Source organism: Salarias fasciatus, chromosome 19 (assembly GCF_902148845.1).
Source record: "Salarias fasciatus chromosome 19, fSalaFa1.1, whole genome shotgun sequence".
Taxonomy (NCBI): Eukaryota; Metazoa; Chordata; class Actinopteri; order Blenniiformes; family Blenniidae; genus Salarias; species Salarias fasciatus.
This window is the reverse complement of record NC_043763.1, coordinates 98871-123262: the sequence shown is the minus strand read 5'-3', so window position 1 is coordinate 123262 and position 24392 is coordinate 98871. Positions and strand designations below refer to the sequence as shown.

The following is a 24392-nucleotide window of genomic DNA, read 5'->3' as shown; positions in this document are numbered from 1 at the left end:
TTCATTACCGTACTGTCTGCAAAAAAAGCGCACCAGATTATAAGGTGCACTGCTGGTTTTTGAGAAAATTTGAGGCTTTTACTTGTGCCTTATAGTGCGGAAAATATGGTAACATCTTTAGAGTAACCTGATCCAGATCTCAGAAGTCTAGTTTCCAGAGGTTTTCGATGTGGACCTGGTCTAATGCGATCCAGGTGTGGAAAACATAGTCAAACATACACTTTCCATTTTCAAAAATCCCAAAAAAGTTTCAAAATCACAGTGTTTAATGAAAGTTTACTATCATTAAAATAACCTAGTCCAGATTTGAGAAGTCTCACAAGTCTGTAATCTGTCCGCAGTTTCTTGCATTTTGTGTGGTGCTGACTGCGGGTCTGAAGCCGTGGGAGAGCAAAAAAGTGTTTCTCATTTTTAAAGTTGCCATCCAGTTCCCGTTGAATCTCCTCTGCAGTAATGGGGAGATGCAGCTGCACCTCCTGTGAAGACCTGTGTTCAGAAGACTTTTTCAAGTAACGGAGTGCTCTCTGCCGACAATCTTTAAAGATGGCAGACTATCAAAACAGTAACGGTTGTCACGAACTAATCAGCAGACAGCTTTTTTGAAGTCCTTTCCTATCATATTCAGGACATAGCACCAGGTATCACATACGGAGGGGTAGCCAGAAATGGCGTTTGTGGTCAGGGATGGTAACGGTTATTGCGGTACCATGGTCAGTGGAAACGCACGCCTACCCGACACAACCCAAACCACAGCTGCGGAAACAAGCCTTCTGACACCTGAAAGAAGCTGCTGTATTTTGCAAAATTAGTCGCCCAAAGATGGATAGAAACTCCTCCTCCTCCTTTACAGGGAGTACTGGTCAGGTGTACTTTCTGATGCAATCAACATGTTGACAGAACAACCCAACGGCTGAAAACAGGCATGGTAATGTTGCACCAGTGTCATGAGATGAGAACACTTACATATAGCCCCTAAAGCGCCTCAGGTCGTTGTTGGGCTGCTCACATTCAATGCGACTGTGAAAGTTCTCAGGAGTTAACTCTGAGCCCTGTAAAACACCCACACACACACACACACACACACACACACACACACACACACAACTTTAGAAGTTTAAACTCCAGATAAGACATCAAACAACAGAAGTAACTGAGGTGAGGTTGAGATGTTTCAAGCCATACCTGCAGTGGAAGGTCAGAAATCACTTCTCTCTGCTTTAGGTTGGTTTCACCATCCAGGTTGGCTGTTTCGATGTAACAGATCCCTCGAGGATCAGAGGAATACAGCAACAGCATGTCAGCAGGGATGATTTCATTGCAGGACAGACGAACAAAGTCTCCAACCCTCACATCCTTCCAGCGATGGTCTATATAAGCTCTCTGAGTGCTGTAGGACAATATAAATTGACAGAAAATAACTGATAATTTACTAAGATAATCAAAGGAAGTAAACGGTTCATTTGTAGTTTATTGCTGATAGCCTAACTGGATCTCAAATGGATCAGACCAGTAAAATGAAAAAAAAAAAAAAAAGCAATCTGAATAAACAACTCCAGTTCCATAAGGAGCCATAAGCAGGAGTATATCAAAATGTAATTCAATATATTTTAAACTCTCATAAAAAGAAAAAGGAAAAAAAAATGTTTACACATTAAAGGGGCTGTATCATGCAAAATTCACTTTTTGTATGTGTTAACCGTGTTATGTACTCACCTAAAACACCCCAAAGCGTTTTTTTCCTTTGTGCCTGCATGTTTAAGCTTTCCTCGTGTTTCTGCTGTTCAGAGAGGCAGCCCCTCCCACACCGTGAAAACACTCTGTTTCCCATGTTGACGTCACACGGTGAAGATGGCTCCCCTGAGCCCTCCCCCCACAGGCCCTCGGCAATCAGCGTTGCTGCTTTTGTATCTCCGATTACGGAGATAAACTTTGACCATCGTCTGAAAGCAACAGTCAAGCAAGAGCAAGAGTCTGAAGGGTCTGAAGGGTCTGGAGGGTCTGAAGGGTCTGAAGGGTCTGGAGGGTCTGGAGGGTCTGGAGGGTCTGAAGGGTCTGGAGGGTCTGGAGGGTCTGGAGGGTCTGCGCTTGGTGAGTTTCTCACAGGAAAAGACGTTTTTGCGCGTGGAGAAGCTAGAGCTAAAGAGCTAAAGCTAGCTAGCGTATTTGTTTTGAAGTGTTGACTGGTTGAAGTTCGCTGTCGGTCCAAGTCCACAGGGGGAGAGGCGGGATTTCAGTGAAACAGAGCGTTTTCTCTTCCGGGTTTCAGAATTAGCCCCAGAAAATCTTTTATTTCACACAAAATGACTTTAACTTAGCGCCAAAAATAAACTATTACCATGTTAATGCCATTTCTAGGGTTTGGACGAGCTAAAAAAGCAGGATACAGCCACTTTAATATTTAAGTATGCTTCTTGTTGCAAAATGCAAAGTTTGTACACTTGTTACATTCATTATAACAGATATAGTATTTAGCTGGAGGAAACAAATGGGACACAAATACTAAAGTTATGGTAACAATAAGAGTGTTTGTTTTTCTGATAGATTTTCAAGTTATTATTGACAATACTGCAGTTACCACACATTTCCCTTGTTATACCATTTGCTTAACACTGTGCAGTAACTTCAGTCACAGAAAGAAAAAGAATGAGCGGAGGACGTTAAACCTCGACAGCTGCATCCTCTGGTCTCTAAGCAGTTTAATGTGGACTCAGCTTGTCTGGATGTCTTGAAATGATAAACAGCCTGGTGAAAAACTCTGCAGTATACATACAGACATTCAGGACAGTGGCATCAAAAATGGAACCAATTCAGACACTGGTAGACTGCGGGAATGTCTGTCCACTCACCCACAATACACTTGCACTACATTGTTGTTGACCTTCTTATCAAACAAGTAGCGTCTGTAGTCCTCCAGAGCATCTTTGATGGCAATCACAGTGAGAACTACGACTAATGGAATCATGGTAATTTCCCTCTGAAAGGCCTCAACAACTGGAACCCAATTCAGCAATGCAAGGAAGAGGAAGTAGAGGTTAGCAGCTCTGCAAAAACCAAGATCAGAGCAGTACATTAGTCTTTCAAACAGTCACTAACTGGGAAATCACAAATGATCACTTTAAATTAAATGTATTTATTGCTTTTTATCACTCAGGAGTCACACTGGTGCCAAACTTTCCCACAGGTAAAATGAAATCTTATTCCAATTGCTTTAAATTAGTGCTGGGCAACGATTAAATTTCTTAATCGGGATTAATCACATATTTTTTCTGCGATTAATCACATTATGCACATAATACAATAATGAATTCAAAAGTACTCTGTGATGATCATCCTGCCCCCAGCCGGGAACAGGGACCTTGTGTTTTTTGCAAGAATTTTGCCAGAAGCAAAATTTTACAATAATTTTAAAATTCAGCAAATATGATTTATAATAACTTAAAAACTTAAAATACCAAGTCTTTACCAAGATTGCCGCCCCCGACCCCCCCAACACACACACACACACACTTACAGTCTTGTATTTCTATCCTTGTGGGGACCGTCCATTGACTCCCATTCATGTCTAGCCCCTAACCCTGACCCTTACCCTAACCCTAACCCACACCACAACAAAGCCTAACCCTAAAGAAATGTTTTTGCACTTTTACTTTTTCCAGTAACAACAACATGGTCAAGAAAACACTGTTTCTCCTACTTAGGACCGGAAAAAGGTCCCCACAAGGCACATCGTTCCACGTTTTGCTATCCTTGTGGGGACATTTGGCCCCAACAAGGATAGAAATACAAGAACACACACACACACACACACACACACACACACACACACACACACACACACACACACACACACACACACACACACACACACACACACACACACAAAACCAAGAGCAGAGCAGATGAAAAACGAAGTTTGTTATGAGCACACACTTCCTCAAACTTCATTCCATTTCTGACTCTCAGACAAAAGGCAGGATAAACTCAGTCACGCCGAATTGTGCCTCATTAAGCCAGATTGTGTGCTGAAGGGAAATTTACTTTATTTTGCGTGTTTCCAGCGCCTGAAGACTGCCCAGCGGGCCGAAACGGTGTTCCGGCAAAAGACGCGATTTAAGTTTCACTTTCGTTTTTGTCATATTTGCGCTCCTTATTTCAGTTTGTGCCTCATACCAGCCTTTTCCTCGGGATTTTTCTGATAATTCGGCCGAGTTCATTATGGCAAATAATGAGGAATGGACCGTGTTTCACCGCAGAAAGTGCTGCTGCTGTGTGCTTTTTTGACACTCAGCTGGAGCACAACGTGTGTGTATGGGGGGGGGGGGGGGGGGGGAATTGGGGGGCGTTAACGCCTCATGAAAATATTTGTCGCCGTTAAAGCTCGTGTCCGGAGTTTTGAAATAGAGAGGTTTTTTTTTAATCCAAGGTCTCGAGGCTCCGCCCTCCCTCTGCTTTCATTAGCGACCAAGCCACGCCCCTTTAATTGTGCATCTGTCGGGTGAAAATGAGAGCCTCCGAGTCCTACAGCATCCTCCATGTTGAGCTGTTTACGGTGGATGTTCAGCAGACAGTGGATATATCCGAGGTGAGCGCGGCGGCTGCTGCGTTGCTAACTCTCCTCTGCTGGGTGAGCAGCCGTGCTCTCTGGCTGCTCCACACTTTGATTGACAGCAGGACAAGGCGGAAGCTCGAAATCTATTGGCTGAAGCTGACCGGCGCTTTTTCGGATAACATGGGGGTCTATGAGACGAAGGCGGGGCTCATAAATACATTTTTATATTGCTTTATGCTAATATTATATTATAGTATCGAACCAGACTGACACGTTTAAGCTCTGTTGAAAATTGATTCATACGTTGGAAATGAAGGGAAACTCTGGACACGAGCTTTAAGGAAGTTAACGCATTAACGTGCTAATAACGCGCCCTACTTTCAATGCTTACAGTGATGGAACAGACACTTCATTCATCCCCGTGGGGAAAATCACAATTTACTAAGAAGTAAAAAGTAAAAGAGAAAATCTGACCTGTGAAACTGCTGAAAGAGGTTCATGGGAATGAAGGACAACAAGCTGTACTTAGTGGTGCGTATGGCGTTGGTTTTGTAGTTTTTGGTCACAGCTTCAAACTCTTTTTGGTTGGATCCATGGCAAGTGCACACAATTCTACGCTTTTCTGTGACTCTCCGTGGGGAGCAGTTTGTGTCTGAGGGTCCTTGGTGGGACTCCTGGGGAGTACAACATCCCTGTGCCGAGTCTGCTCCCAGCAGCTGTCGACAGCGATGCCGCACCCAGTGAAGGCGCTCCATCGGGGTCTCCTGCTTCACAATGGCGTCATTCTAAAGAGACAAAATTAGATTCTAATTAACTTTCAAGCAGGACTGCATGGTATATCCTCATCACAAAATCAACATTCACAGTACTGACATCACTGCAATAAATGACACTGCACTGTGCATTCATGCACTCTGTGTCAAGATGATGCACCCAAAAATCACTTGGAGTCCACTAGGCGTGCAACGGTTTCAGATTTTGATGTACGATTATAGTCTGAGAAAAAAAAAAAAAACAGTTTTACAGTTTTCATTATAGACATACAAAACCACAGCAACATTCTTTGAAAATATATTTTATTTTTACCCACATTGTTTAACAGTTGGTGCCTTTTCAACAAATACAGCAGATAAATAAGTAAAGAAAAGCCTAAATCTCTGGAATGAAATGTAAGCTACCTCGCTCAGCTGTCCCCGCTGCCCCCCCACCCCGAGGCGAGCCGGGGGGGGCACGCTCGTGACACGGGGGCAGCACGGAGACCGTCACAGTCCACCGGCAGCCACACCCGCCCCTTTATGACCGGAGGGTCGGGGAGGGGCGGGGAGGAGGGGCGGAGGGCGGTTGGGAAGAATGCCCGGACAGCCCATCTCCGCCAGTCCGCACCTGGGGGGACGAAGGCGAGCCGGGAGGGGAGGCGGCGCCGGATACTGCCCGAGCCGCAGCCGGGGTCGCCGCCGTGCGGCGGGGATTCCTCCTCCGATGGACTGAGGGTGCTTTCACACCTACTAGTCCGCTAGAGTGGTTCGGTTCGGACATAAATTATTCATAAATGTTGCAGCTGTCAACTGGTTCGGTTCGCATTCACACCACTTGTTTTTGCAGATGAACTATTCACTATGACCCTCCTGCCCCTTGGTGGCGCTGTTCACATAATAATGTGTTTTGGGTGGCGGAAGTGAACCCTGATTGGCCAGCATGTGTGACGTGATGTGCTGCGCGGCTTGCTACGGAAGCCTCCGGCGACCAAAAAGCCTTCTCCACAACAGAGCGGACAAGACCGAGGCTGGTCAACTTTCACACCAGCAGCGGACCGCACCGAGACCGCACCGAGACCGCCTCCTCGAGGAGGTCTCGGTGCGGTTCTTTGTCCCGGACCAAAACTAACTGGTCTGCTTTCACACCAGCGCGTACGAACCGAACCTGCCGGAGTTGGGGACGCTAGTCCGCTTCAAGCGGACCAGATGCTGTAGGTGTGAAAGCACCCTGAGAAGCGACCCTCAGACAGGCGTAGCCCCAGGAGGAACCCTAAACCCAAGGCCACAAGGTGCGTTCGAAGTGTCGATGATCAATGTGTCCTGCAATTCACATTAGTTCTCGCAGCTCGCTGAGGCATCCACCGCTAAGAGCTGTCCAGGGGTGTGGTTTTAGTTCCAGTGTCTCTGGCTAAGGTCCGGCAGACTGTGGTTTTCCGCGTCTCGGACCCGGAGGTCCGAGAGAGAAACCCGACCGGGCGCGCGACCATAGCAGCATGGTGCGCCTGCTAAACAGGCCATGCAGAAACAAAGCGAGAAAGAGAGAGGCGAAAGGACCGTTTTAGCTGCATGTTGAGCCGCACGGTTGTCTAAACTGACGGACTGTTGTGGGCGGAAATAACAACGAGGTTAAAGGTGTAATATAGGATTTTCTAGAAAAGACGAAGCCAAACGTCTGTTACTCACTTTTTGAAAAACGCGCATGCGCCAGACCATCGCCCGGCTCCACTGCCTCCCCCAGGAAATGCCTATCAATGGTGGAAGTCTGCGAGCGCAAGCCCATCTTCTCCGGGCGTGCACGGCTCTGTTTTCAGTGTCTGCGATCGGCCTCGCTCATAAAGCTTGTTTTCCGAAACAGTTACAGTTTCATTATGTCAGACTCGCCATCGGTAAGTACTGGCTGGAACCGAAGCTCACGGCTACAGAAACACTCTAAATGCGCATGCGCCAAAGGGAGAAGCTTATTGGGAGGGAGAACGTAGAGCGGCCTTACGAAAGCAGCTCGTCAGAATGATTCACAAACAGGCCCACCAGTTATTTTGATGATCCACCCGGAACTCAAAGCAAATAGAACATCCTATATTACACCTTTAATGTTTTCTGTCCCTCCACCATTTTTACCGGACGCGTGCAAATACGCACAGTGGCCATACCAGGAGGACAGGCGCTGTAGCACAGACTACTGTCAGTACAGCGCCGTAGCGCTTCACAGAAAGAAAGAAAAGGCAAAAAAAAAAAAAAAAAACAGGCTTATATTGGGAGGCGGCTTTTATGAGCTGTCTTCAAAGACGCATCCGGTCATTAAAGGAGGCGGGCTTTTAAAATGAAGTACAGGTCATTATTAGAGGATTTACAGGAAAGATAGACTAACACCGCCTGCCTGGAATGCGCGGGGGTAGAAACAAGCGCTCCCGCCGGTGCAAACTCCGACACTCCATCAGTTAATCATTCAGGAAAAAAACACTCATTCAAACTACTGAATGACACGTGGACAACTTAACAGCGGCAGGAATGAACAAACATCATCCTCCCAAATGAGGAAGGCCGGCACGGCACGACACCGCACAGCACGGAAAAGCACACAGATCGCAGCTGACAGAAAACGCACACTGCTGGGTACACAGACCTGAATGGTACTCGCGTTCATCATTCACTGGGAACACGGGGCATCAACAATAAACATGCACGTCCTCTAGGTAAGGCAGAAGTAATGTGTGCAATGTTTCCTGATTGAACTTTACTCCTACTTACTCCCACTACTGAGAAAACAGCAGCGAGGACTAAGAATATGAAAGCAGTCAGAGCTCCCTCTGGTGGACAAACGGTGCAAGGACATTATTCTGCATGACTCCCAACACTTCACACACCATTTACTGTTTTATGAGAAATTGAGAATTGAGAATCGGCAAAAACCCGGCCGATGATGAATATTTTGAAAAGGGCTCATATCAGCCGATAATATCGGCCGGCCGATGAAACGGTCGGGCCCTACTGTAAACAATCATTTTTTCTGAGCTGTATATCATTACATTGAGAAAACCTTCTAGTAATAATGAGATGCAACTCAAGAAAAGATTATCCTCATCGGTAATACGCTATTGCTACTGTTGTAGAACGCCTCACAAACTCAGCTGAAGAAGGCCCACCTCCCTCTGTGATATTTCACCTGAACAGGTGCAACAGGGAGACACTGAAGGGAGACGCGTTTGTGGAATGCCGCCTGGTCAAACAGACGCCTGCATTATAACTTCAGTCTAATGTTCTCCACCCCTGAAGTTTGGTCAGCCAGTAAAATTGATTTATTTTTACCCAATCAGTGGAAACCTGGGAGACTGAAGAAGCTGCAGGACGAACTCGATCACTCGCTGTGGCTCCAGGACAGGAAGGAATCTGGACTTCACAACCACAACACAATACTTATATTTTATTATGCTTATGCTGCTTTGTTCATTTCTGATCAACATTGTTCGATTTACTGGCTGACCAAACTTCAGGGGTGGAGAACATTAGAATAAAATTATAATACAGGCGTGTAGTTTGACCAGGCAGCGTTTGGCGAACGGCGTCTGCCCATACGCCGCTAAACGCCGTTTCTGAAGCCGTATTTTTGATCACATCAGCCGCCCATACAGACGGCTCCGGCACGCGCGAGGCGGCCAGTGGACGCGCGCTCATCATGTCAACGGTCAAGAAACAAAGCTCACCTCTAACGACTTCCACAAACAGCAAAGCGTAAGGTTCCACTGGAGTTACCTGTCAGTCATAAGGCGGACAGGTCTCTGCTGACTTCCGCTCTAACAGTGTGTGTGGAGAGAGAGAGAGAGAGAGAGAGAGAGAGAGAGAGAGAGAGAGAGAGAGAGAGAGAGAGAGAGAGAGAGAGAGAGAGAGAGAGAGAGAGAGAGAGAGAGAGGTGGGGGTAACACGATGAGAGCGTGGTTCATTGACGTCATAATCATCATCACTTCTCTCCACTTTTCAAACAACGCGGGCCAAAGCGAACAGCATTGAAATTTACGGTGCGCAATCACACTGAGCATTATGGTAACACCGTTCCGGAACACATTTCAAAATAAAAGTTAAGCAGCGCCGAAGACAACCCCTTTCTGTATATTAAGAACACATATTTATAGCAATTTAAAATATTTAATATTTTAAAAAACAAAGTAAATGAATGAATGCTTTATAAGTATTGATTAGGAGGCAATACATTAAATGAGCTTAGCACTCTGTAATTTTGATAAAAAAAAATATTATTTATAATTATGATGATTAATATATAGAGAGAGAGGTGTGTCTGAATTTGCCACTGTCGTACCGTGATACATAAGTGATTTGGAGACAATAGATCATATAACCTGGGAGCTGTTGAGCAAAATCATTGTCAACTATTACTCTTGGACTATGTCATATAATACTTACAGCATACATACTGTGAAGGGTTATTACTGGGTACTTTTCCAGTACTTTATAGCCGAAATCCCGGAAAGATATTAAAAAAGAAGAAATGTGGCTACATTTAAAGTGCAAAAATGGCAATATTGTCCAATATAACCGCTCATCAACGTGCGACTGGTTTGCCTGCGTGCTGTGAAGCGTAGGCTGGCCTGACCGCAGTCATATTTTTGCTACTTTATTTACAGTGAATTTGGAGAAAAACATATTTGTGCAGCTGTACTAATTTGAAGGTCGTCCTCACAATCACGGATTCCGTTTCCTTCAACTCCGAATCACACGGTGACCAACCTGATGAACGCACTGTCCTGAAAGTCGCAGGTTGAGCAGAAACATTCTCTTACCTCGCCGTCCGATGTCTGCGGATGAACCGCTCCTTCCGTGTTTCCTTCCGAGAGGAGCTGAGAGAAAAGGCTGCGAGCCGCTGCGGTTTGTCTCCTCAGGCAGCAGCGCGTCACGTGACTGGGTCAGCTGACCTGAGCAGCTGACAGGAGGAAACATGGCGGCGTTCCATCTGCTCGGATCCCTGCCGCTCTCCGACTGCGTGAAGGTAGCTTCCTCTCATCACACTTGAACCTTCTGTCAGTGGGCTGCAGGTCGGCTCTCTTTGGGAATTTGTTTTCCGGACGCTGGATTATTGTTGCAGTGTGTTTACGGGTCTCAGAAAAAAAAAAAAGAAAAAAAGAAAACAGCCGAGGCTTCGCTGTGGAGGAAGTTTTTAATACCAATCACATTGACTCGAACAATATGAAACACAAACTCCTGACGTCCCCGGAAAGAGGTTTACTAGTGATCCAGACCGCTGAGGTCCCCGGGGAGAAATTAGCTCAGTGATCCAGCAGTGTACCCCCAGGAAACCCATACACATTTGGGAATAACATGCAAAGTCCATACAGAAAGGAGGTGACCAGGGTTTAAGTGACTGCTCCACTGTGGCCCGGATCTCCATGTATATGATTAAAAAAAAACCAAACAAAAAACTACTGTTATTTACATTATATAACCAAAGACTCATCGTGTTCTCAGATGCTTACTCTGCCATTGATGAAACTCGTAAATCTCTCTGAAATAAGAATACAGCAGTTCTTGTCAAGCTTCTCCTGATATGTGATGTTGATATTTTACACATCTTGTGATCACTGGAGCTTCACGTCTAAGTTATCGGGTCGTGAACCCCTTTCCCAACATTCTAAAACTCCTGTTGTGTATTTTAAGAAGTGCACAGATTCGTCGTGTTTTCGAGCCTTTCCTCACAGTGTTGTGCAACTGTCCAGCTGTGCCACAGGCTGGTGGACGGTCTGTGTGGACAGCAGCCTCCTCGGCGGGAGGATTACAGCAGCATCTGGACTCTGCAGCAGTGGCTGGAACTGCTCAACTCTCTGACCACCCTGTTCTGTGAAGCAGTGGGACATAAACTGTCAAATGAGAAGGTGAGACAGTGGAACGACCTGGGGCCTAATTTCTAAAACATGGCGTAGGATTCAATCTGAAAGTGTTCGTATGCCAATAGTCAAAAATGGTGTACACCCAAAAAAAAGTTACGCTTATAAAACTGGGTGCACGCACATCTGCACACACCTTTCCCGATATAAATCAGTCAGCTTGGAAAGCTGCACAGGTGGAGGACAGGAAAATGACATTTGGTCTTGACAGTGGAATCACTGATCAAGAAAATGGAGTGAATGGCAGCTTGTGGTCAGCTGATGTGTCGTGTCCTGAGATGCAGTGGGAGATGTGGAGTAGACGGGGTCCTGTCAAAATTCCCTCTAGAGAAAGGGACTGCTACAGAGCTACAAGTTCGTGTTTAGATATCAGCTCAAATTATCAATACAACACATTATGGATTGTTATGATCAGGATTTGAATGGCAAGGATATCCTTGTGTGACAGTTCTACCTGTCTTCAGGTACTAACCTGGTTTATTCTGCACATACGGTATTTCCAATCATGCAACAGGGTTACTTCCCCATACGAAAGGAGGCTATATTTATCCTTTAATTTCTTGAAATATATTGCAAAATATACCTTAGGAGCCTTAAACTGTGATATTTGATGAATCTGAATGTTTGAGATGAATCTGGCTTCAGTCCTCCACCTCACCATATGTGCAGTCAGGTTCTCCTGTGTCCAGAGTCTCCGTACGCCAGGCTTACAGCTGCCTTAAGGTGCGTTCACTTCACACCGGACGCGTTGCCAGCGTCACGGGCGTCGCTTTTGCATTCAAAGTCTCTGGTAGACGAGCTTCAACGGACCTAACGCGCGTCAGGCGCTTTTCGAGCGGCGCTTTCCGAGCTTTTCGAGCATTGGCGACGCGCGTCACACGTGTTCACGCGTTGCAGGCGTCAACGCCTGAAGTTGGGAAAATTGAACTTTGGAAGCGTCAACGCTGAGCGTCATCCAATCACAGACGAGCGCTCTGAGCGCTGTAGAGATGCGCGGATGGCTCATTTTTCCATTCGCCTGCTATCCGCCCAAATAAATGATTTTTTTAAATCAATTTTCAAAACCGAACCCGCCCGGCATCTGCAGAATAGTGTTTAAGTGTATTGAAGTTGCTTTTTTTTTATTTGAGTGCTTAAACCGCAACCCGCCCGATTGTAATTAAAATCTTAATTTTTCGACACGTCATCTGCCCGATCCGCGGGCTCCGCCTGTGCAACCGCAATCCGCGCATCTCTAGAGCGCCGATGCGGGCCAGAAGGTCGTCAATCCGGCCCGGGAGAGGCGGAAGTACCGCTGAAAGCGAACCTCGTTTTCACGCAGCTCCTGGAGCAAATGGTGAAATTCGCCAAATTGCAAAAGCCGCTGCAGGATGGGATGAACCCAAAAACGTCGCACAGGCGCCTGACGACGCCGTTTTCTGGCTTTCTTTATTAAATAAAGCCGAGCCAGTGTCTCGATGGGATCCGCTATTGTCAACATGAAGACAGGACACAGAAGCTCCTCCCACTCCCGCCAATGAGCTGCCGCGCGTCGCGCACGTTGCAAGCGTCGTGTGTAATTTGAACACGCGTCGAATTCCACACTTCACAGGCGTCAACTTTGAGGCGTCAGTGACGCCCGTGACGCTTGCAACGCGTCCGGTGTGAACGCACCATTAGTGGTGCACACATTCTCGCATTGTTTTTTTTTTTAAATTTCATGCCCGTTTTGTGCGTAAGCAGCATTGATAAATGAGGCCCCTGAACAGTGCTTTGAGGGTGGAGTTACAATTTTCTATAGAAATGAAATGAGACTGTGAACGTGCATGTTGGCGTCTGGAGTCTCACAGTAAAGCTGCATTTTCACATTGTGACAGTTTATAGATGTTACCTGTGAATGTGGAGCGGTATGTGTCTGCTGGTTGTGTACAGGTGTTGGCCAGGCTGTGTGACGCAGGCAGCGGTCCTGCTGAAGCAGTGCTGAGCGTGCTGAGAGCCAGACAGGCGGAGATTCACCGAGCTCTGCAGGACAGAACACACTTCATCTCCTCCGCCACTCTGCAGGACTTTGACTGGCAGCTTGGGGTAACTGTTCCAACTAATTATGCACATATTACTTCATTAAATTGCTCCTTAAAGCTCGTGTCCGGAGTTTTGAAAGAATGAGAGTTTTTTTAATCCAACGTCTCGAGGTTCCGCCCTCCCTCTGCTTTCTGAGCGACCAATTGTGCACGATTTAATTTAATTGTGCACGCTATTATCTGTGGGGTGAAAATGAGAGCCTCTGAGTCCTACAGCATCCTCCATGTTGAGCTGTTTCCGGTGGATGTTCAGCAGACAGTGGATATATCTGCTGCAGCTAACTCTCCTCTGCTGGGCGAGCGGCCGTGCTCTCTGGCTGCTCCACACTTTGATTGACAGCACAACAAGGCGGAAGCTCGAAATCTATTGGCTGAAGCTGACCGGCGTTTTTTCGGATAACATGGGGGTCTATGAGACGAAGGCGGGGCTCAAAAATAAATGTTTATATTGCTTTTTGCTAATATTATATTGTAGTATTGAACCAGACTGACACATTGAAGCTCTGTTAAAAAAATGATACATACATTGGAAACGAATGGAAACTCCGGACACCAGCTTTAACTTTTTTTGACATTGATGGATGCAAACATGATTTATTATCAGTATATTATCTTTCTTATTTTTTTCTTATTTTTTTTCTGCTGTGTACATTTTTCATTTTAAGTTTTGGTTTTTGTCATTTTCCTACATTCCTATCCAATTGCTCATGCGCACGCGCGCACGCACACACACACACACACACACACACCCCTACCCCTGTCATACCCCCAGGAAACACTTACATACACACTGTAATGTGATCTAATAAAAGATTCCTCCACTGAGTGTTGCTCAGGTTATTTCTGGATTTTCAAAAGGAGAGTTTTCTCCACGATGCACAGTGAGAACCCTGAGTTTATTGATGTGTTGGTTTCATTCAGATCACCCTACAGGCACAGTGTGGAAGTTGCAGAAATATTCATGTAAACCATGTTGACAGGTCCTCACACACCTGGAGCCACAACCTCTGGACCACAGGGCACGGAGGGAGCTGTGGGTCATGTTTTCGTTAAAATATGAGCAGATATCAGGCTGTGACAGACTCATCGTGAACATCCTTTGTTCTGTAGAATGAATTCTTTGCAGTAAATTTAAATGGCGAGGGGATTTGTCATGTGTACATTATAGAGGGACACCCCTGGTAGGTACAGTAACCATACATTTTTAACTGCAGAAATTAATCTCTCCTTCATGATAAAAACAATGGCTTAAGTCTTAGTGTATTGGGAAAAATTATAGATAAACCATAATTTAATGTTGACAGCCAAACGTGTGCAGACAGGTTTTCGTGTGGAATGTAATTTTTCTCTCCTTGAATGAGGTTAATAATTACTCCTTGATGAAATATTCCACCTGATTTGCAAATAGATCTTTTTGCCCTTGCATATGTCAGGTGGTCACTTTCCTGTTAGTAAAACGATGTACTAACGTTTACATGATGAGAAAGCATCTATTTCTACAAAGTTTCTGAAATGGTGCATGTTGTAAATGTGGTTGTCTCTCTTTCACCAGTTGGCTCTGTCCAGTGATAAGATTTCCTCGCTGCATACTCCTCTGCTCAGTCTCAGTCTGGATGTTCAGGAGAAAGGAGTCCTGCGCTCTGTTGCCATTGAGATGAACCAAGAGGAGTTGGCTGCTCTCATCAGTTCCTTAGAGGCTGCTAATAAGGTAGACAAAACACATTTCAATGCTTTTCTAAGGTTCAGACTGATTTGTTACACATGCATATGACATTGCTAAACTCAACAGTTTATCAGGCATTTGTCAGATGAAGATAAGATGAAACTAAGACAGTAGACCTCAAATGACTAATTAAAAAACAATAAAAGATCCTTCGTTGCTGATTACTGTGTGGAAAAAAACCCTGCACGAGTAAGGTTTGAAATAGTTGTTAAACAGTTTTATGTAGTTGAAAACGTCTACTTTAAAAAAATAGTAATATTAAAAAAGTCAACATGCACAACTGTGGCGTGGTTAAAGGAAGAGTGGCTGTCTCCCATCCAGAAGGCTCCTGTTTGATTCCCAGTCTCAACTGTCCACACATCGAAGTGTCTTTGAGCAAGACGCTGTCTGTGGATGGATTGAGCGCCTTGCACTGCTGTGTGAGTGGGTGAAATGTGATTGGCAGTGTCGAGCTCTTCGGGGTCTGCACAAGTAATTTAACTGCGCTGTATAAGCGAAGTCCATTTACCGAAATAAAAGATTAAGAAAAAGTGAAAAACAGGTCAGGCAGGAGAAAAGAAAAAACAAATTGAATCTGCGAGCGGGGATAACGGGTTCTCGCTCGCCCAAGCACGTCGGCGTGCCGCGTCTATGGGCTCTCAGGTCCACGTGTTCATACGGCCACGGGTACACGTCCATCAACATGCACATGCATGTATGTACACATCACTTCCTGTTTCTAGCAAGTGGCACTGTGAACGGTGGAAGAGATCGTCATATCCTTTTGACAAGATGTGGGCTCTGATGCCATGTGCAAATTTGCAGCCACAGCAGAGCATGTACACACCACCTCCTGTTTCCAGGAGGGGGCGCTATGACTGCCAACAGTGACTACCATGCAGATGTGATCAGAAGTGGCCTCTGAAGAAACATGTACATGTTCAGCTAAATTGGAACATGTGCAGCACATGTCCTGTTTCCAGCAGGTGGCACTATGACTGTGAATGGGTATTGGCATATAGATGTGATTGGTTCAGACTTCTAATAAATCATGTAAAGTTTGAGGCAGATTGTTGCATGTATATGAAAGTCAGACAGCACTTCCTGTTTGATGGCAAAGGTGGGACATCACTGAGGCTGACATGGCCACGCCCCTTGTGTCTTCAACAACACAGAGGCCTTCTTTCTGTTTAAACTGACCAATTTTGAGGTGTGTAGGAGCTTCTACCTGTGAGATTTAAACCCTTTGTACCCTTTGCACAGTTCACACAAAATGGCGGACTTCCTGTTGGTGTGACAGTTCGGCTGTTGCTGCCGTTTTGGTGTGGCTGACATGCAGCATCAGCCCATCGATTCTCCTGAATGTATGTGAAAGTTGCTGAGCAGAGTAAAGATGAAACGTGTAAAATTGTAGGGGGCGCTATGAAGCTATTTTACCAGACTAAATTGAATATTGTTGCATACATTTGTTGAGGGTGAGAGTCTGACAAAACATGACAAGCTTGGTGTTGATTGGCCTATTTATGTGGATTTTATAAGAATTTACTTGTTGGCCGCCATTTTGAAAAAAATCCATTGGAAAGGGTCCGCTGCGCAGCCAGTTACAACCGCCCATGTCTAAATCCATGAAATGTGTAAATATTCACCAGGCCTGATCTTTGTGCTGAATTCGGTGAGATTTAAAGCATGTTCAGGTCAAATGGTCGTGTAACACATTGACGTTTGCCTCGCCCCAAGACACGTCCTGGAACAGATATCAGCTATGTTCTCAGGATGTCAGCACGAAGGCTTCAAGGTTGTTCTCACCAACTCTGAGGCTGCTTGGATCAGCCATCTTAGATTTATGGTATTCAATTAAAAAAAAAAAAAAAGTTTTTTTTTTTTTTTTTTTGCCAGTAGGTGGTGCTTTTACAATCTGAAGATATTTTGATCTGGATGTGTTCAGGGCTGGGCCCTCATGAATCCAGAGGAGTTTGGTGGAAAGTGGATAGTCTAAAAGGCCCCAAAATGCCCAGAACATGAAAATTCAGCCCATCGAAATTGGCCGCTCCGTGGTCGTCTTGCTGTGGCCCAGTGTTCAACCAAAACTCAGGATTCTGTGTTGTTCATCGATGTCTTTTCATGACCTCCACCAACTTTCATGTTGATTGAATCAAATCCAGAGGAACACCAGGTTACACTCCAATGCCTTTTAGAAAGAGATATTTTCTATTACCAATAGGTGGTGCGATCATTATCAAAAATAATTTTCATATGACAGTGCCCAGGGCTGGACCTTCATGAATCCTGGTCAGTTTGGTGAAGATCGGACAGTGTACGGTGAAATTACAGCTATTTTGGTTTCACTTTCTGTTTTTTGCGAAACCCCAAAATTTGGCGCCACGCTGAGACCATACTGTTCCATTAGAAATCTTATGTTTTATTCTGAATAGTCAATCCCTTCAGATGATTTTCATCAATTTCTCGGCAGATAAGATGAAATCTGCAGGCTTAGTTAAAGGTATAATGGACGATTTTCTCGAAAAAGTCGAAGCCAAACATCTGTTACTCGCTTTTTGAAAAACACGCATGCGCCAGACCGTCCTACCGGCTCTGCTGCTCCTACGAGCCGCTTGACGGCGTGACGCAAGCATTTCTTCAGCGTGATTGACATGTCGGAGGACCAATAGTTGACACTCGCATCACGCCATTCATTGGCTAAAACATCGTCCACTATACCTTTAAAGTTAGACTAATGCGTGGTTTTGATCATTTTCAACAAATTTTCAAATTCAACTCAAAACAGATGCTGAAATGTGTTTTAAAAAGGTGTTAAAAAATACAGATGTTAAAAATGTGTTTTAGAAAGATCTTGAAAACATACATATGTTAAAATGTGTTCAAAAAGATATTTAAGCACATACACAGATAAAGATGATTAAAATGTTTTATTAAATATGTTTAAGAACATACAAACTTGTTTAACATGTTTATTGTTTAAAACCTTTTTAAGCCTGTGTGGAACATACAAAGTGCCAACAATAACAGTAATAATGTAATATTAACTAGGGGGGTAAGGGGCGGCATGCTTTTGAGTTCTCTTTGGGGAGGCTTGCTATCCCACACTTTTGAAAACCCTTTTAGAATAAACTCACAGCTGGAGTTTTCAGTTATTTAAAAGAAACAGCATTTGGTTCAATAAATCATGATAATCTTTACAGTGGAAAGATATGGATGGAGTCAGAGGAGTTTCAGTGAACTAGGTGAGAAGCTATTTGGAGAACAGGAAGCAATCTGTGAGAATGGGAGTGATGGCCTAGTGGTAGAGCATCCACCTCACAACCAGGAGGTCATGGGTTTGCATCCCGGCCGGGTCATACCAAAAACCGTAAAAATGGTACCTGCTGCCTTCTAGCCAGGTGCTCCTTCCACCCACTAGGGAACATGAGCTGGATTAGACTGTCGTGAGACAGGTTAGTTTGACCCTGCTGATGATGTGTTGTTTCAATAGTAATCCTATAGTTATTCATCAGGATTACTACTGCAACAACACATCATCAGTTGCCTGCATCAACGTTCCCTGTTAGTGGAGAACAATCCAACACTTGGTGAATTCTGCTTCACAATGACAGGAAGAGCCGACATCAAAGGTTCAAAAAGCGACGTCATTATGAACGCGTGGCCGCCACAAGCCAGTTCTCCCTGTGGGAACCTTTGTGACACCTCCTGCTTAAAACCCAAAAAGTCAGAAGGAAGGTGATCCCCCGCTTTCACGGTCTGTACTCATACTGAAAATCAAGATCAAGCTTTTGCCTTTCTGCTCTACAGGAGGTTTCTGTCCTCCCTGAGCTCGCCTTAGGACATCTGTGTTACCATTTGACAGGTGTACCGCCCCTAGGGATGGGGATTGTTAAGAATTTAGCGATTCTGATTCCATTATCGATCCTGCTTATCGATATGATTCCTTATCAATCCTCTTATCGATTCTCATTGAGTGAGAAATGAAACAATACCAATGCATTAACTTTTTAATATCTTCATCCTGAACACAAGAAAAAAATATCCATGTCATGAAAACTTTGCAAGCTTGCAAGTAGCCCCAGTTTCATCTTTTGGTGTGACATACAGCCGAACTCTGGAGCTTCTTCCTGACGCCAGGCTGGAAAGCTCAGAACCAAATGACACTGGCCTCACTCTGGATGCCCCTGTCTGGTCCAGCTCTGCAGCTCTGTCACTCACAAGGTCTTGGTGTGTCTGCTGTCAGCTGATGGAGGTTGCCAGATCTGCCCCAAATATAATGTTAGAACCGTCCAACAATAGAAAGCAGTCCAGACCTCCATCTCTGTAGAAAATGCATGTTAAAACCGTTAAAACCTGATTTGCATTTAAAAAAAAAAACACGTCACAAACACATAGCCGTTCCATCAACCCACCTCGGGTTCAAAAGACACTTGTTTGTGCAGAAACCCGTCCAATCTGGCAACACAGCCGCTCCGGTCATGGAGCTTTGATTTGTGCAATTTTGGTGTTGTTTGACTTTCATACAATGAGTAAGTACAACATCATTCATTCTTCTTATGCAGATAATGATTAGATCACGTTGTCATATATTCTACCAGAAGAATTACAAAAAACAATGTGAAGGCAAAAACACGACAGATTTTATTTTGAAATCACTGATTTTGGAACACGTATCTACTTTCCATCTGGCACCGACTTGTTTCTGTTTAGATTGAAGCAGCAGGGCTCTGGAGTGAGGAAACAGGATCTGAAAGTTTCTCTGCTCTGTAGCAGCGCCGGAGCAGACCGCAGCTGCTGGGAGTCCATGATACGTCGTCACCACACAGTGGAACCGATAAGCAGAATCGTTAAGGAGACAGCCAAGCGATTCCTTGGAATCGAGACATGAGGAACCGGTTCTACAAAAACCGGTTCTCGATTCCCATCCCTAACCGTCCCAGTCCAGCTCCCCACCTGCCACTGCCATTATTAGGGGTGTAACGATAACCGATTTTGGATCGGTTATCTTTTTGTAACATAAAAGATCCAAGTGGATCGGACCACAGAGCCGAGATCAGTTCAGATGCATTAAGAACGCCCGGATTTATGCCCGCTCATCGTTTTTTTTAAATTCCAGTACATGTTGTGCCCAGTATGTATACATAAACGCTGCCTCCGGCGCAAAACGGCGTCTCACGTCGCCGCCATGTTACTGCTTTATCTCTGATCTGAAAAGAGCCTGATTGTGACTGTGGAACCTGAACGCCTCACAGCTGAGCGACCGTCACCTGCTGCATCCGAGAGCAACACGATGGTCACTGAGCAACAAGAAGCAGATAAAACAACAAGCAGAACAGTAAACAGCCACGCTAAACCCAAAAATTACACCTACCAGAACAATGTTTCCCTCCTTCTCTCCAAGCCGCCGCTACGCCGCTCACATACTTCCTCTCAGAACTGAACTGTCCGTCAACAACACCTTTCCCGTTCTGTCTCGAGTTTAAATCTTCTTTCCACCGTCTCAGAAGTTGAGATGCGTCCCGTCGACTGATGTTGAAGCACGAAAGAATCGTTCAAATCCAGCTAGTTCGTCGGTGGCTAACAGCTAAGCTAACCTCTGACTGCAACGTTTGGCAGCAGGACGCTTTTACGAAGTGTCCCTGAACGCAGCACGGTGCTGCGCAGCGCCGCAGGTCGTTCACTGAATGGGAGGGTTTCAGGTGTTTCACAGGTGATGAAGGCGGTTCAGGAGGAGCTGGTCCTGACAGGGTCATCGATGGCGTTACTGCCTCTGTGAAGCAGCTGCCTCACATTCTTAAAATCATCTGGTCGGCCAGATATGATTGTTCGTGAGCCACTTTTTATTTATTTATATTTATCATTATTTTGTTTATTTATATTTATATATTATTTTTATCTATTTATATAAATTATATTTATTTTATTTTGTAATAATTTATTTTTTTAATGTATTTTTTCATACATTAGTTTTTTTCATTGGGGTTGTATTTTAAGTACAGGCAGAGTTTGAAGTTGTTGAAATGACTGTAGTTGTTGAAGTCTGTTTTGGTTTACTCTGAATACAAAAAAAATAAACAAAAGCTGTTTTGAAGTTTAATTTCTGTTTTTCTCTCTTAGTTACAGAGTGCCTGACAGTTACATTAGATTGTCAATTTGTATCGGATCGGATTGGATCGAATCGAATCGCTAAATATTTTTTATGAATCGCCCTTGAATCGAATCGTAGCCTGTGAATCGAGATCGATTTCGGTTTTTGTTGTACATTAAGATAGAGGCAGTAGTGTGAAGGGGTAGGATTCTATGGTCATCATATGGTGTTGATGCTTTCATACTGTCTGTGTAACTGAATGATCTGTTTTTACTTTCTTTTCTGATTGTTCTCATTAATTTTTTTCAGCCTTCAAACCAAACTACTGTGGAGTTTGAGTTCACTCAGAAGTAGAGCCAGAATTCTGTTCCCATGTTGTACCGTATTGGCCCGAATATAAGACGATGTTTTTTTCCAGAAACTGCATCCTCAAAAGTGGGGTCGTGTTATAATCGCGGACTTACGGTAGATGGTCAATACACATCCGCGCCGCTAGATGGAGCCAAAGTATCACTGAGCAGAGAGCGAGTGGAGCGATGAAATGAGATCAAATGATCTGATGAAAAATGGCGGATCATCTGGAACAAAGGGGCTGAACGCTGGACAACTGAGCAACAACAGAGGAGAAGTTATGATACCAACTTTAAACTGATGGTGATCAACGCAGCAGAGTCATCAAACTACTGCCAAGCCGCCAGGAGGTCTGGTGGAGCAGAGCCTCGTTCTGATTGGAGAGCACAGAAAAAACACTACAGATGCTAACGCTATGAGAAAAGCTTTCCGTGGTCCTGAGAGACGCTTCAGAGAGACTGATAGAAGGATGAGTGAATACGTCTCTGAAAGACGGAAAGACGGAATGTCCACCACCAGAGCCTGATTCAGCTGAAGGACCTGGACAGTTATTTACATCATTTATGCAGTTTTGACCCCTTGGGGCTTCAATACTGTAGTAATATTTTTTTTATTTTATATCTCGTGAAATGTTATCTCAGTTGTGAGTATTTGAGTTTATAATAATTGTATAATAAAAAGTTGTTTTATGAGTGACCTCACTGTCTTCAGCATTTTCTTTTTTTTTTTTACAAAATGATCTTTGAAAAATAGGGGTCGGGTTATAATCGGAGTCGTCTTATATTCGGGCCAATATGGTAGTCAATATGCTGAATAATTCAGTTTGCTGAAGTGTTCTGTGTATTTATTTTGTGTCTCAGGTGGTGATGCAGTTGAAATGATGGAAGCATTGCAGACCAGTCCACATGAAGATCACATTGGGAAAAGTGCCATCCATTGGTTTGTTGGAGAGACAGTGACAACTTTTCAAATGGAATCTTGACAACTGCTTTCTGTAATTAAGTCACATAAATGAACCATCATATTTTTATGTTACATTGCATAGTGTTTGTGTAAATAAGTATTTCTACCACAATCATAATCTTTCTTGTTATTGAACACTGGAAGACATTTTTTTCATCGTCCAGGTGTCTCCATTAGCTCAGTTCACCCACAGGAACAACAGAGCAGGATAAATACATTTTGATGTTTACTGGATTTTACTGGTCTGATTCACCCAAACACATCAAAATAACATCACAGCACCAACATTTGGTATTTTAGACCAGCAAAGACAAGAGCAGTGAAGATTTCCTCCACAAGGGGGAAACATTGTGTAGCAAGTTTCCATGACACAAAAACAAAATCCCACATATATGAGGGGGGACCCAAAAGAAACCGGACTGTGGTTATAACTTTTTATTTTTTCATTTTCATATTTAAAGGGACTTAAGGCAACTTTTCAAAATGTACCTCAGTGCTGCTGCGATAGGCGCTGCGGGGAACTGCAGCCACCAGCCAAGGCGGCACGGGAGCGCCACAAACATTTTACAGAATGTCCGTCTTCACAGCGCTGCACCAGGGATGCTCCTGCTGTTTACTATGTCGCGGTTTACTGCAAGACCACAGCGCAGATTATGTGATTTTTGTCAGCATCTGTTTTCACTCCCAAATGCAGCTGAAGTTCCCTCCATGAATCAAACGCATATCCAATATTTATTCGGGTGCCTGCGGCTTCGGTCTTGTTTTTTTTTTTTTTGACTCACGAGATAACGCTGATAAAGTCCTTTTTTTCTTCGTGGTGTTTTTTGTGGGTTTTGAGTGGATGCAGTTATCCAATTGTATGAGGGGGGGGGGCTCGTGCTTGGATTCACAGACCGGGAGCAAATGTATGGGAGTGGCTAGTGTGACGTCACAAGTCACTTCCGGGTCCAAGGCTTCTAGCGCGCAATGTAAACACAATGGCTGTTGCCAAAGAACCGGTCACTTTTTTCATGGTAACAGTGAATTTTGCTGACTTTCCAAAGTTAGTGAAGAGGGGTTTAAACCCTTACAACTCAAACCGAGTTGTAAATGTTTCTGTGGTGACAGGTGGAAGTCTGAAACGGAAAGTACAGGCTTCAATGAAAAACAACATTTACGAGGTTGAGGTGAGTAAGGGGCTAGCTAGCATGAACACTAGGGTGTCAGTCGTCGCATCATGCTGTGTAACTTAACTATTAATTAATTATCTATGTTAGAATCGGGTACTGTCTGTCTGCGGTTTGTGGACAGTTTATTCTAGAAGTGTCATCCAGGGAAATAATTTTAAACCAAACCTCAAACACGCCATAAAGCAGAAGCAGCACACATTCAGTACAGTTTAAAAAGTAAAATAATAACAATAATAATAATAATAATAACAAAGCCCTTACAGAATATCTAATAATATCCCCCCTTGTGGGATTAATAAAGGATTATTAACTTTGGATAACTCCGCTGGTCCATCCTGCCACGGAGAGGAGCGCAGTTTTAACAGTGAGAGAAGACACACAGCTGCTGCAGAGCAGCTTCAGATCCAGCGGGGGGCGCTGCTGTTCAGCCCTGAAAAGATGTGGGAGATTTTATTTTGTCCTGTGCTGTTTTACACCATATTGTTCTGGCCGATAGTGTTACTTTTGATGTGCCGGTGCCATGAGAGGAGCTGATGTGGGAACCAGCAGGACCTGAAGAACCGCGACTGACATGTAAATAAACTTTAAAGTTTAGCAAATGATTTATTTAATCAGTGATGTGATGCCAGCAGCCTAGAAAATAATATTAGCTAAAGGGAGATTAAATACAGACAGAAGACCTTTAGCCAAAAATTTTATTTAGACTTCTATAAATTGTCTTTAATTAATTTAAGCAGCACCGGGAGCGGGGGGCACGCGCCGCCCTCGTGGACTGAGTCCCGGTCCGCTCCGTCCTGTGTCCTGCTCAGTCCGGGGTCCTGCTCAGGACCGGGTCCGGTGCTGGGTGTGTGTGTCTCGGTGGGA

The 24392-nt window shown here is 44.5% G+C and overlaps 2 protein-coding genes across 7 annotated transcripts in view; one reads left to right on the top strand and one right to left on the bottom strand.

The window, feature by feature from the left end:
• atp10d (ATPase phospholipid transporting 10D) overlaps nucleotides 1-10182 on the bottom strand; it is a 98537-nt gene extending 88355 nt beyond the window's left edge. For 2 of the 6 annotated variants that reach the window (XM_030116623.1, XM_030116628.1), the window contains exons 1-5: nucleotides 5423-5530; nucleotides 5024-5334; nucleotides 2847-3041; nucleotides 1183-1387; nucleotides 964-1049 (exon numbers count right to left, since the gene is read on the bottom strand). In XM_030116623.1, the coding sequence (XP_029972483.1) occupies nucleotides 964-1049; nucleotides 1183-1387; nucleotides 2847-3041; nucleotides 5024-5334; nucleotides 5423-5458 (833 nt within the window). In that variant the 5' untranslated portion in view covers nucleotides 5459-5530. Of the gene's footprint in view, nucleotides 1-963; nucleotides 1050-1182; nucleotides 1388-2846; nucleotides 3042-5023; nucleotides 5335-5422; nucleotides 5531-9005; nucleotides 9096-10097 lie in introns of those variants that run through there. The other 4 variants (XM_030116624.1, XM_030116626.1, XM_030116627.1 and 1 more) reach the window with 4 other exon arrangements.
• Nucleotides 10138-22842, top strand: commd8 (COMM domain containing 8). The gene is made up of 5 exons (XM_030116630.1): nucleotides 10138-10303; nucleotides 11028-11183; nucleotides 13107-13259; nucleotides 14808-14963; nucleotides 22257-22842. Exons 1-5 carry the CDS (start codon nucleotides 10253-10255, stop codon nucleotides 22275-22277), a joined length of 537 nt encoding a protein of 178 aa, XP_029972490.1. The 5' UTR covers nucleotides 10138-10252; the 3' UTR covers nucleotides 22278-22842.
• The last annotated feature ends 1550 nt before the right edge of the window (nucleotides 22843-24392 follow it).